Below are 12,107 nucleotides of genomic sequence, written 5' to 3' on the forward strand. Positions count from 1 at the left end.
CTGCCTGCCGAGGGTACCTGGAGATCCTTGGACAGTAAGGGTAGCAAGTGGTGTCTTATTTCCATGCGGGCACAACAGGTTCTATCGGGCATTGAGGGCAAGAATATGACTGTCATGCAATCTTTTAAACATTTTTATTGATTATTATGATTATAAAGCTACACCTGTATTTCAGATCATTGCAAGGATTCACGCCCTTGTTCATTTGAATGGAATTGTGGGTAGTGAGTACAACCGAAAGTGTGTGACGTCTAGGGCCAGATGTCTTAGACTGACATATAGAAAGGCATCAGGAACAAAATTAAATTGCAACAGAGGAGAATGAAAATGCAAAGTAAATGACTGTCTTACTGCGTTTAAGTCGCACGGTGTCTTATGCAGACTACACCAGAGCACCACCCCTGTGGGGCCTGCAGCCTTACCCCGCAGAGGCCTTCACCTGCCTGCAGGGATGCAGGGGAGGGGATGTCCCGAGGGTCCGGCCAAGAGGGAGGCATTGCCCTTGACCTGCTCTTGAGGCAGAGGAACTGGAGGACCAGATATTCCTGACCCTGCCAAGTTGTCTGGACACCACACAGCCACTTTCTTTTTTTCTCTGAAGTGCTAATGCCATTGACCCCTTCCTACTGATCTAGGGAAGGCCTTCCTACAAACATACCTGCAGATGCCTATAAATGCCGGACAGTAGTGTTGAACCTGACATTGAGTGCACGTATGCACATTTTTACATGTATATGAAGACACACACACCTGGTCTGGGATGTCCCTTTGCGTCTAAGCTTTTCCTAAGTCCCGTTTCTATAGGGCTCTGCTTGGGGGTTGGTGACTTAGTTAGGGCTTCCTCTTATTGAGCGAGGTGCTTACAGGGGGGCAAAGGTAGAAAGAGTTCATGCTCATGGGGGGGCAGGAGGACATCTGGCAAAGTCACAGCAGCTCCTGGAGGAGCCGCAAGCTCACCTGGTGTCTTTCTTTTGCAGTGCCTGTGCTGTGTGTTAGTCTGATCCTGGGTTTTGGACATCGGTGACGCTCCCTGCCAGCCCGCCTGCCTCTTTTCCCTCCTTCTTTGCAATTTTGTGAACATTTATCCTCAAATGGCATTCATTGGTCATCCTTAATCCGTCTTGCCTGGCGTTGTTTCCTGAGATCCTGGCCTGTCCCACCAGAGCATCTGAGGAGCCTGGGGTCTCTTTCAGCAGCAGTGAAGTTCACCCCAGGGCCCAATGGAGGGACAGAAATGAATGAAAGTTGTGATGTGCAATCTGGGGACCACCCTGAGGTTTTTAATACTCTCGGAAAGAAGATGTTCTTGGGAAATGACTGAAAGGTGGAAAACGGGGGTGAATTACTTGGAGGAGAGGTTTCCTACAGATCAAGTTGCTTCTGGTGGCCGCCTTCTGGAAAGGAGCCAGCTCCAGCCCTCTCGAGGAAGGGGGCAGGATGGGCTGCTGGGAGAGCAGGCCTCTCTTACTTTCAGGCAGGAGAAATTGCTGTACTGTCTGTGTCTGCTGAGTCTAAAGGAAAATCCTTGCTGAGGGGAATTCTTACCTGACAAATAGCTGGAGGGGAAATGCAATTCAGGTTAGTTTTGCTCACAGCTGAACACAGGAATCTTCTTGTTGGTAAGAAAATAGATATCACAGCCTGCTGTCCTAATGGGTAGAGAGGGACGGAGCTGGTTCTCATACACAGACTTCAGAAATGAAGTATGGAGGCGGCTGAATGTCTTAGTCAGCTCGGGCTGCTGTAACAAAGTACCACAGCCTGGGTGGCTTAGAAACAACACACATTTATTTCTCACCATTCTGGAGGCTGAAGTCTGAGGTTAGGGTGCTGGCATGTTTGGGCTCTGGTGAGGACCCTCTTTTAAGTCGCAGACAGCTGATTTCTGGGGGTTGTATTCTGACATGAACAGCAGAGAGAGTGAGCCCTTTCACGATTCGTAGAAGGGCGCTAATCCCATTCATGAGGGCCCCACCCTCCTGACCTCATCTAACCCTATTTACCTCCCAAAGGCCTCACCTCCTAACACTGTCACATGGTGTGTGGGGGGGTGTCCAACATATGAATTTGAGGGACACAGACATTCTGGGCATAGCGAAGAGCTACTGGAGAGAAAATACACGTATGTGCTATTAGTCTAATAAAGGATTAATTTTCAAATACCAGAAGCAGAGCTAAGGAACATTCCTAATAGGAGCAGGACTCATAGCTACGGTAAAACACCAGTCAGCTTTAATGCTGCGTTGAGTTCTACCAAGGCCCAGTGGGGAAGGTGGGGTAGGCTCTCAACTAAAGGGGAGGTGAGCTCTGGGATCTCACCCTGTAGGGAGAGTTCAGTTCATCTGATGGCACAGAGGAGACGTATTTGTTTTGCCAGCTTGTGGGCCCCAGAAGAAAAGGGGTCCTTCCTTTGTCCAGACTCAGCAGATATCATCTCCTTGACTGACTTGGAAATGCACTTTTCGAGTTGGTTTATTTGAATGGGATTCTACCCAGGTCCTCACCTTGCCCCTTTTAATCTACAACAATCTTTCCTCTTTTTCATGCTATTGAATGGTTAACAAATAATTGGACTTTTAAGAAGCTTGCTGGCGACATGAATCTGCTCTCCCTGCTTCTCAGTCTAATTAAATCTCACACAGAGTGCCCATCCAACTCTCCCACCTCACCCCCGGCCCCCTAGGGCTGTTCTGCAGGCAGGCTGGTTATGGGGCACTGAGTATGGGAAAAGGGCATCTAATTTTCCCTTCCCCGTGGTTGTGATCCGAGCACGCTGTCCTAGGAGGTGAGACTCTGCTGGTGGCCCATTAGTCCAGGACCCCCTGGGCTGGAATTTCCCCTCGGCCCATACCTGGTCTTTGCTCAGGTGGTCTTCTGCCTCTGAGCCTGGGCCTGGGCCGCAGATCCCTGCTGGGAGCCCCTCCTTCTCCATCCTTTCTCCTTGCTACTCCTGTCACTCCAGGAAAAGCCCTGGAAAAGGCTCTGCTCGGGCTGCTTATTTGTCGCAGAGAGCACTGGGCTTGGACACTTGCTGACCACAGAGGGGAGGAAACTCATCCGATTAATCATGAATCACCATTACCCTGCTCCACCTTTAAGCTCATGTCTACCGATTTCTTAGACTGTCAGCTTGTGCCTCAGCTTCCTCATCTGTAAAATGGGATCATACATACACAACTTATGGGAGTGTCGTGAGGATGAATGAGGTACAGGAAAGCACACAGAATAGTTCCCACGCCCAGGGAAACGTGCCATAAATATCAGCCATTGTGATTGTTTCGTAGTTGTTACCAGAGGCAGAGTTTGGGTCTCCTTTATGTATTTTGAGCCTTGCCTCCTGGGCTTCCCTTTGGTCCTGATCAATTTTACAGCCAAGAGAGAGGATCCTGAGGTTCAGCAATATTTCAGTGCGAAAAACCATCCAGATGGAGCCACTTTAACATGGAGTCAGAGCTACCCTCTTAGAGGAGCTGCCTTGTGTGTCTTACTCCTCAAACCACTGAAATGTGAAAACCGGGCAAAATAACCTTCGGATTGGGCTTAAGCAGCATTATTTCCCAAACGACTGTTTGCACAGATAACAAGAAAGCAGTAAGTGTGACTACTAGACGGATGGCTACTGGGCTGGAAATTAAAAACATTCTTTCAAATTAGCTCACTATGTTAGTTTATCTGCACCCATAGCAATGCCTTCCTTCTATTGATGTAATTGCTCCCTTTCCGTTTCTCATAAATACCCCTGCCTTCGCCTCCTAATCGCAACGCTATTTGCATTACTGACTGAATCAGTGCATCCAGGTGGCTATTATTTTGGACCTGAAATAAATGCTTGTTGCCTCTCACTTTGGCCTTTAATTTTAGGTTCACACCAGAGCCAGTGTACTAACCCAGCGCTCCATTCGTCCAGTGGGGCGAGGTGACACCTGTCCTGGTCCTGACTAGGACAGGCCTGGGGAGGCCTCTGCCAAAGTGAGTTTGCACCTGAGTTTTCACAGAGGGGAATGGCCCTGTTAGGAAACAGAAAAGCAGACGAGAATTCTCTGGGAGTTTGGAAGTACGTAGTGTAAGCCTTCAATTTTGGCTTGTTGAATTGAATTAAATTCACCCAAGAAGAGAGGATTAGGAGATTAGAGATTCTATCTGGTGATGAAATTCAAGCCAAAATGATCCTGCCTGCGCTCGGAGCCCGTTTCAGAGTGTCGGGGGCTCTCTCGTGCATGGATTCGCACAGTGGCCTTACCCAGTGGGCAGGGTGGGCTCCTGTTTGGCCCTAGGCTCCTCCTGGAGACCAGGAGTGGATTTCCCCTCACTGTCCCGAGGGCAGCAGGGTGAGATCTTGGGGGCTGGAGCCACACTGTTCAATCCTACTCAGTAATTCAATCATAAATATGTCTTAAGCACCAACTACGTATCAGGTTCGGTGCTGGCCCCGGGGGTTGCAGGGAGGGGGTGCGAAGATGGGGGAGACAGACCCGTAAAGAAGTAACAGCAATTGGCACCAGCACCACATCAGTGTAGGAGGAGAGGTGCAGGAAATCAGGCGCAAGAGGGGACAGAGGCCAGGGCTGCCTGAGGACAGGAGCAGGCTTCACGCACATGGGAAGGGAATCGACACCTGGGGCTTCATTCATTCTTTGTTTGTTAATCCTCACTGAGGATATTTTTTCAGTTGATTTCTTTTTTTGAGAGGTGGAAGGGAGGGAGGAGGGAGAGAGAGAGAGAAAGAGAGAGAGCAGAACCATCGATGTGAGAGAGACACACATCGATTGGTTGCCTCCCACATGAGCCCTGACCTGGGGCCAGGGATCGAACCTGCAAACCTGGGAGGACCCCCAGGGCTCTCTGGGCCGCTGAGAGGCACCTTCCGGGCCTCCCCTCAGCAGTGGGCCAAAGCACCCCAGTACAGCCAGCTGTGGCCTCTGCAGCCGCCCTCAGCCCCCAGGGTGAAGAAGGGAGGGCTGACCTCCAGAGCCACCCATGGTTCTGTATAGGGACCGTCACTGGGCGAGCCCAGAAGCACCCCCCCCCCTCCCCGGAGCTGAGAGGCAATCCAGACGCATGGCTGATGGGGCTCAGCAGGCCTCCCACTTCCACCTGCATTCTTGATACATTTCCTGCTAATTAATTTCTGAATCACACAACAATGCACTTTCTAATTACACAGGGGGAGCACACACAGCTATAAAGGGGTCGTTATCTATGGCACAAGTGATTCTAATAGATGCTCTCTCCCAGAAATGAGAGGAAGGGAGAGGGGAGGGAGAGATGGATAAATTGAGATTGAGAAGGGAACCCTCCTAGCCGTCTTCTGCAGGAGCTCAGCTGTCAGGGGACCTCAGCCACCCTTCCAGGAGACACGCAGCCGTCTCCGGGCTCAGACAGGGGAGGCGTCCTTGGGAACGCTGCCAAGTGTGCAAACACCAACTCGGAAATGTAAATAATAACACGCAGACGCGACGTGAGCATAATTAGAGCCTGACATTAGGAGGAGAGAGGCTCACTGGGGATGGCTGCGTTTTCAAGCCCAAAGGCCCATCTGCATCGTGGTGGTTAAAGCAGAGACTCTAGTCTCTCGTTTTTGTTTTGTTTTTACTGCCACATGGATTTTTTTTGAATTTATCCCAGGTTGGATAACACACGTTTTTCACACTATGAATGGAGCCGATTGAAGACTGTCACATCAAAGATGGAGAGGAAGACGTGGGTTGGGGCATAGTTTGGCCTTGAGCTGCTCTTGACAATGACATCAACACAATGCTAGACACCAGCTATTGGGGGAGTGAAAACTCCCCTTGCGAAGGCCCCGTGGGGCTCAGAAAGTCAAGAGCAGCCACAGATAAGATGGCAAAGTAATGGTTATGTTTTATCGTCTCATATTTTTCGGAGAATTACAGGCAGTCAGGGGTAGAATTGGCGTCACTGTAAGTACACACATCAGGGTTTTAATATCTTAAGTGGATGCTGCTGCTGGTTGATTTTTAAATCACATACACACATCTCTTGCTGCCCGCATGTGGTGAGGGGAAGTGACGATCAGGGACAGGGTCTCTGCTGATACATAATTCTCATGACCCCACGGGTGCCTCACTCCCAGAGACCTGCTATCCTGGCCTAAGGTTGTGTGTCTCTGCCCCTGGCGGTCATTCCCCCCCCACCATCTACAGCATTTTATACATATGACAATCACATGAAGAGTTATTTATGGGGCACTTTGCAAAGTGCTTTACAAATACAATTGCTATTCAGTTATTCCTTACATCTCCCTTGTGAGGGAGACAGTGTCTACACATCAAGCGCTAGAGGATCCGGAGGCAAGAGAAAAAGCAGAGCTGGGCAGAGCCAACTCCGGGAGGGCCTGTGACTCGGGCATTTTGCGGGGACCTGGTGTGTGTTACTTCAGCCCTATTTGTCCGCACACGGCACCTGCCGCAGTCGGGGACCAGCCCTGGCAGAGTGAGGTTCACCTGGGTAGAAACCGAGCAAAGGCACTGCTGGGAGTATAACTTACAAGACACCCACAAAGCCTCCAGATCAGCGATGTCTGTGGTTTAGGGGTGCTTCCTGGCCCCATTTCATCTCTGCACGGCCTCCCATCTCAGCCCAGGTAACTGAGGATGGATGGATGGGAGAATCTTTTTTTTTTTTTAAATGTTTTTTATTGATTTGAGAGAAAGGAAAGGAGAGGGAAAGAGAGAGAGAAACATCAGTGATGAGAGAGTCATTGATCAGCTGCCTCCTGCACGCCCCCGACTGGGGATTGAGCCCAAAACCCGGGCCTGTGCCCTGACCAGGACTCGAACTGTGACCTCAGGCCACTGAGCCGCTCCGGCTGGGCTGGATGAATCTTTATTATTGATTAGGCAGTTATGGTTGACTTGGCATGTGAACCGAAGCTTTGACCAAGAAGAGCCAGCAGGTGAGGGAGGGAAGGGAGGCCTGAGCACGCAGAGCAGAGGGGAGGGTGCGAGCCCTGGGGCCTGCAAGGACCAGACTGGGTCTCTCTGCAGTTTAGGGGTTGGACAGTGATGTCTGGAACAGGGCTGTAGTCCTTTGTGAAGGGGCCTGCAAACCCAGATAGGCCTGGAGTTGGCCTTTTGGACAAAGATTACACCCGTTGGCACATCACCGGTGTGGCCCCAAGACTGAGCTAGACCCAGAGAGGCTGCTGGCTGGAGTTTCCAGCAGGGCTGGGAGCCACCCTCCTGAACAGACAGGATTCCTCTCCTGCCCCACATCCCTGACTCCCAGGCCTCACCTGCAGCCACCTGAGAAAGGGTGCCCCACTGTCCCATGGGGGTGAGACACTTCTCTCCCTGATTCACTTGCAAGTGCCCATGCCCCCTGCTAGCCGAGGGCTGTGCCTCTCCTTCCAGGTGATCTGCCTGTTACCTGGGGGGCAGGACAGGGCAGGGCAGCCTCAGCCTGGAACGACAGAGGGACACAACTGAAGTCGCTCCCCCTCTGCTCCTACATCTTTTTCCCTTTGGGCAAAGATCGAAGCAAAGTCAATTAAATGAAAAAGTCAGTATGGCTGGGCCGAGAAATTAAACAGAAAATTCAACCAGCCAGCAGAGCGGTTCTTGTAGGAATGTGAATTCAGCCTAATAAGGGTGTTGGGTCGGGCAGTGGGTCTGGTAACTGGAGGCCCGCTGGAGCCCTGTGTTCATAGCGTGATGCTTGTCACTTCACATCGAAGGCATTCATAATACAGAAGGAGCCTCCTTGCCCAGGTCACCGTCATAAATGAGAAGTTGTTCCCAGAGGATCTTATCTGGTACAATAAGCGGATAAAATTATTGAATTTATTAACATCTAAATTAAAGAGTGTGAAAAATGGAGTTCTAATTAATCAGCTTGCAAACAGCTACCCCCAAGGAGGAGATAACAGGCCTCTTAGCAGCCGCTAGTGACTGCAGACATTATATTTGAAAACAATAATAATATTTCCATAGCAGTGCCTATCCGAGGACTTCAAAGCCAGCCCATAAATGTTAATTTTTTAAAGGCTTTCTGAAACAGAAGCAGATAATTACTGTTTTCTCGGGTTTTCTAATGAGGAAAGGGCACTGGGAAGGGAGGGTGAGTGACTTTGCCCAAAGTCGCGGGGCCGAGTGTCAGGAAGAGCGTCAGGAAACTCGCAGTTCTGTGACCTTGCTCTTCTGTGGCCTCCGGCCTCTGGCTTTCTGGTCCCAGCCATGTGTTTGCTCACCGACCTCCTTCCACGCACTCACCCATCCACCACCGTGTTTCACGCCCCGGCCCCGTCTTCGGTGTCACCAGCTTCCCACCGACCGGTCCCCGGACCCGAGCTTCCCCAGGTGCCGTGGCCGTGGGAGCCCCCTGATGCCCGGGCGAGCTGTCAGGTTGAGAGGTTGAGAGGACGGTGACCCGACTGGCTCCCACTCCAGGCCTCCCCCAAACATCCTTTCTCCTCTTTGCCATCTAAATGCTTTCTTTTCCCCTCGCTTCAGCTCCCACCTCCCTCGTGATGGCTTCTCGGACTCTCACCCACTGTTGATTCATTTCTTTGCTTTGAAATTTTATTTCGGTTGGACTTAGGGCTACATTCTCAATGACGATTGCTTTCCGATGGTTCAATGTCTATTGATCTCATTTCCCCGGTTAGGTTATAAGCACCATGTGGGCGAGGCCATGTCCTAACGCCTTGGAACATTCACAGCATCGAGCACAAACCACAGCCCCTCTCCAGCTGGGCAGCCGCTGGCATCCCATCATTACTCCCACGACCCTGTTCTAATCCAGACCCTCAGTTTCCTCCCTGCACCCCAGCAGTAGTGGTTCTCTGCTGAGCCCTGTGTCCCCTCCAACCTCTCCTCCTCCACATCACTTCATTGCCCACATCACCAGAACAGACTTTCCAAAGCATGCGTCTGGTCCCCACCCCACCTGCACTTACAAAGCCTCCCTGCCCCTCTCTCCCTGTGGACTGACATTCAAGGCTCCAGCCCTCTCTCACTGGCCACTGCCTGCCTCAGCCACCTGGTTATCCAGCCCCAGGAGCCCAAAAGAGCTGGGACATTGGGGCCACTCTGCTCCAGCTCATTCCTGTCCTCCCTTCAGTCTGCCTGGAAAAACCCTACCCATCTCTCCAGGCTCAGCAGAAATGTCACATTGGCACTTCAGAGAGGATGCCCCAGGCAGAGTTAATCTTTGCGTTGATTCCACGGCACGCCTTCTGTTTTTTCAACCCGTTTCTAGGCTTGTTGCCTGGGCTGCTAAAGCCCTGTTTGTAAACGAGGCTCAGTGGGTTTTCGGGAGGTTCCAGTCCTCGGACCCCAGCACCCCCCCTGCTCTGGGGCTGAACCTCACGTATGTTCTTCTATAGCTCTCGCCTCTTGTTTTACGATTTCTGTCAAGTCTCCACCTTACAGCGATGCTGCAAAGACAGATGAGATAATATGTATAAATGCCTTAAGCTCCAGAAGATGAACTGTGTAGTATTACGGCTGTAAAACTCTCTATTGGGGAATCAGACTTGACGATGGTGACTAGGGAAGGGACAGAGGGAGGGAGGCAGGGACAGAGAAGGAAGGAGTGATAGAAACAGAGATAGAGGAGAGAGAGAGATAGGAAAGAGAGAAAGAGACATGTGAGAGAGACACAGGGAGAAAAAGAGAGATTAATAGAGAGAGAGGGTGCAGAAGGGCTGAGGTTGTCCATGCTAACTCTGTCCCAGACTCACTGACCAGAGAAGTCGTCTTCCAGGGTGAGAGAGCAGAGCAGGGCCTGGCACAGGGTGTGACCTGACTCCAGGCAGGATCAGGCACAGACCACCTGGCACCACCTGGAGACCCCTGGTGCCTAGTCACGTGTGCTCCGCTTAAAACATGAGCTCCATTTGGACACTTCTCTGGTGCTTGACAGAGCCCAAAGATGAACCCAAGTTCATTTGTCCCCTAGCCTGCTCTCGAAACTCCAAGAACTGCATCTTGAATGGGGGTGTGTCAGGAACCATGGTAGGAGAGCACAGAGGGCTGGTGGGAAATTGTGGGTTTATAGAAAACCATGGAGTTTTGCCAATATAGAGTTAATTCAAGGAAAAGGGGCTACAGGAAAGACCATGCAGCCAACCTGCCAAGAAGTTGCTGGAGATCCCTGGATTGGGTGCCACCTGGAGACTCTAGAGCCAGTCCTGTTCTCAGAGGTCCTGAAGAACCTTCTGCCCTGCTGTCGCCTGAGCACGGCGGCCCCACTGGGATGTGGATCATCTGAGCTGTTCCAAGGCTTCGGTCACTTCCCAGTGGGTGCTTCTGGGTGGGCTGACTTTTTCTCTAACAAGCCCCATGACCTTCATGGGGGCCTCAGCAACTGGTCAATCAGTGGACTTCAAAGGCAGCCACGTGAGGCCTCGGCAAAGGATGGAGCATTTCTTTGGGAATATTCCTCCCTTGCCTTTGGGCAGTGGCTGTTTGCAGAGGCCCGCAGAGCTTTCTCCTTTGCTCTGCAAAAAATGTTAAACAAACATGTGAGGGGTAAGGGTTTTATAATGATGAGAGTAAACATTGAGGAATATCAGCTCTATGGAGCACAAGTGCTTAAAAAAAGAGGAAAGGAAAAATGAGTGGGAACCAGTGCCTGTCCCAAGCAGGCCCCTAGTGACTTGACAGTGGGTGAGTGAGGGTAGAGATACATACAGATTTTCTTAAACTTCACATCTGAGGCTACAGCTCCCAGACCCAGGCCCTGGAATGAGGCTTTTCTTGTTCTCTAAGACTGCAATTGTCAAATCCCTGGCTTTGAACGCCCACGGCATTTGGTGTGTGCCTCTCTCAGGCCGCAAGGAGTTGTAAAGTCATCTGGCCTTGGACTCCTGGAGGCAGGAACCAGGGGGTCTGACAATCTTTGTATGTCCCTGCCATGGCCAAGGGAATAGAGTAGTAATTATTCATTCTTGGTTGATTTGAAAGCTTATAATATTAACCCATAGTTATTGAAGCTCTTGCTACATGGCAAGCATATTGAACAGGCCGTCTCATGGCTTCACAACACAGCTTCATGGGCTGGTGCTCTGATCAGTCCCTCTGCTGTGTTGGAGAAGTAACTTCCTGTTATCATGGCTCCCTTTATTTATTTAAATATGTTTTTAAAATTGATTTTTAGATAGAGAGGAAGGGAGAGAGAAACATCAATGATGAAAGTCATTGATTGGCTGCCTCCTGCACGCCCCCTATTGGGGATCGAGCCCACAACCTGGGCATGTGTCCTGACCAGAAATCAAACTGGTGACCTCTTGGTGCACGGGACAACACTCAATCCACTGAGCCACACCAGCGAGGCCTCCCTTATTTATTTATTTTTGTCATGGTAAAATATACAGAACATCTGCCTTTTTAGCCCTTCCCAAGTGTACAGTTCAGTGGCATTAAGTGCATTCACATTGTTATCCAACCATCACCACCACCCATCTCCAGAACCTTCTCTTCACCCCAAAGAGACACTTGGCCCCCACTAAACAATGACTTCCCATTCCTCCCTCCCCCAGCCCCTGGCAACCACCATTCTATTTTCTGTGTCTATGAATTTGATTATTCTAGGTACTTCAATCTGAGTGGAATATTATAGTATTTGTCTTGGTGACTGGCTTATTTCACTTAGCATAATGCCCTCAACGTTCATTCATGTTGTAGCAGGAATCAGAATTGCATTTCTTTTGAAGGCTGGATAATAGTCCATCCTGTGTTATTAAAAGGAAAAAAGCATTTGTGATACTTGTTGAAATATAGCAAGGCAGAGTTTATTCAAGTTTCCTCAGTTTCCACATCTATAAAGTGGGCACAATGCCTGCCTCACAATGCCTGTTATGAGGGTAACAGGACATGATGAATGTGGAACTGCCGTCAGTGAGCACGGCATTTAGTAAACATTCAGTAAGCAATACTCTCCCTCCTAACCCTTCTTTCCCTAATCTCCGAAACTCCACCTTCCTATGAAACAGATACGTGCATGTAGGGGAAAGGTAAGAGAGAAACGGCTGGAAACACAGGCCCAGGCCAGTTAGAGAAGGCCTTGAATGCCACATAAGGAATTTGGACTTTATTTTGTGGATGGCCGGTGTTGGGTTGAATTGTGTCTCCCAAAATTCATAT

At 50.3% G+C, this 12,107-nt stretch overlaps 1 protein-coding gene across 1 annotated transcript in view; it reads left to right on the forward strand.

Annotated features, from left to right (window-relative positions):
- CAPN8 (calpain 8) overlaps window positions 1–3,823 on the forward strand; it is a 31,292-nt gene extending 27,469 nt beyond the window's left edge. The window contains exon 21 of the mRNA XM_016221229.2: window positions 978–3,823. Within this exon, the coding sequence (XP_016076715.2) occupies window positions 978–1,001 (24 nt within the window). The 3' untranslated portion in view covers window positions 1,002–3,823. The remainder of the gene's footprint in view (window positions 1–977) is intronic.
- Window positions 3,824–12,107: the final 8,284 nt, after the last annotated feature.

The sequence above is a fragment of the Miniopterus natalensis genome, chromosome 21 (genome assembly GCF_054644295.1).
Source record: "Miniopterus natalensis isolate mMinNat1 chromosome 21, mMinNat1.hap1, whole genome shotgun sequence".
Classification (NCBI taxonomy): Eukaryota; Metazoa; Chordata; class Mammalia; order Chiroptera; family Miniopteridae; genus Miniopterus; species Miniopterus natalensis.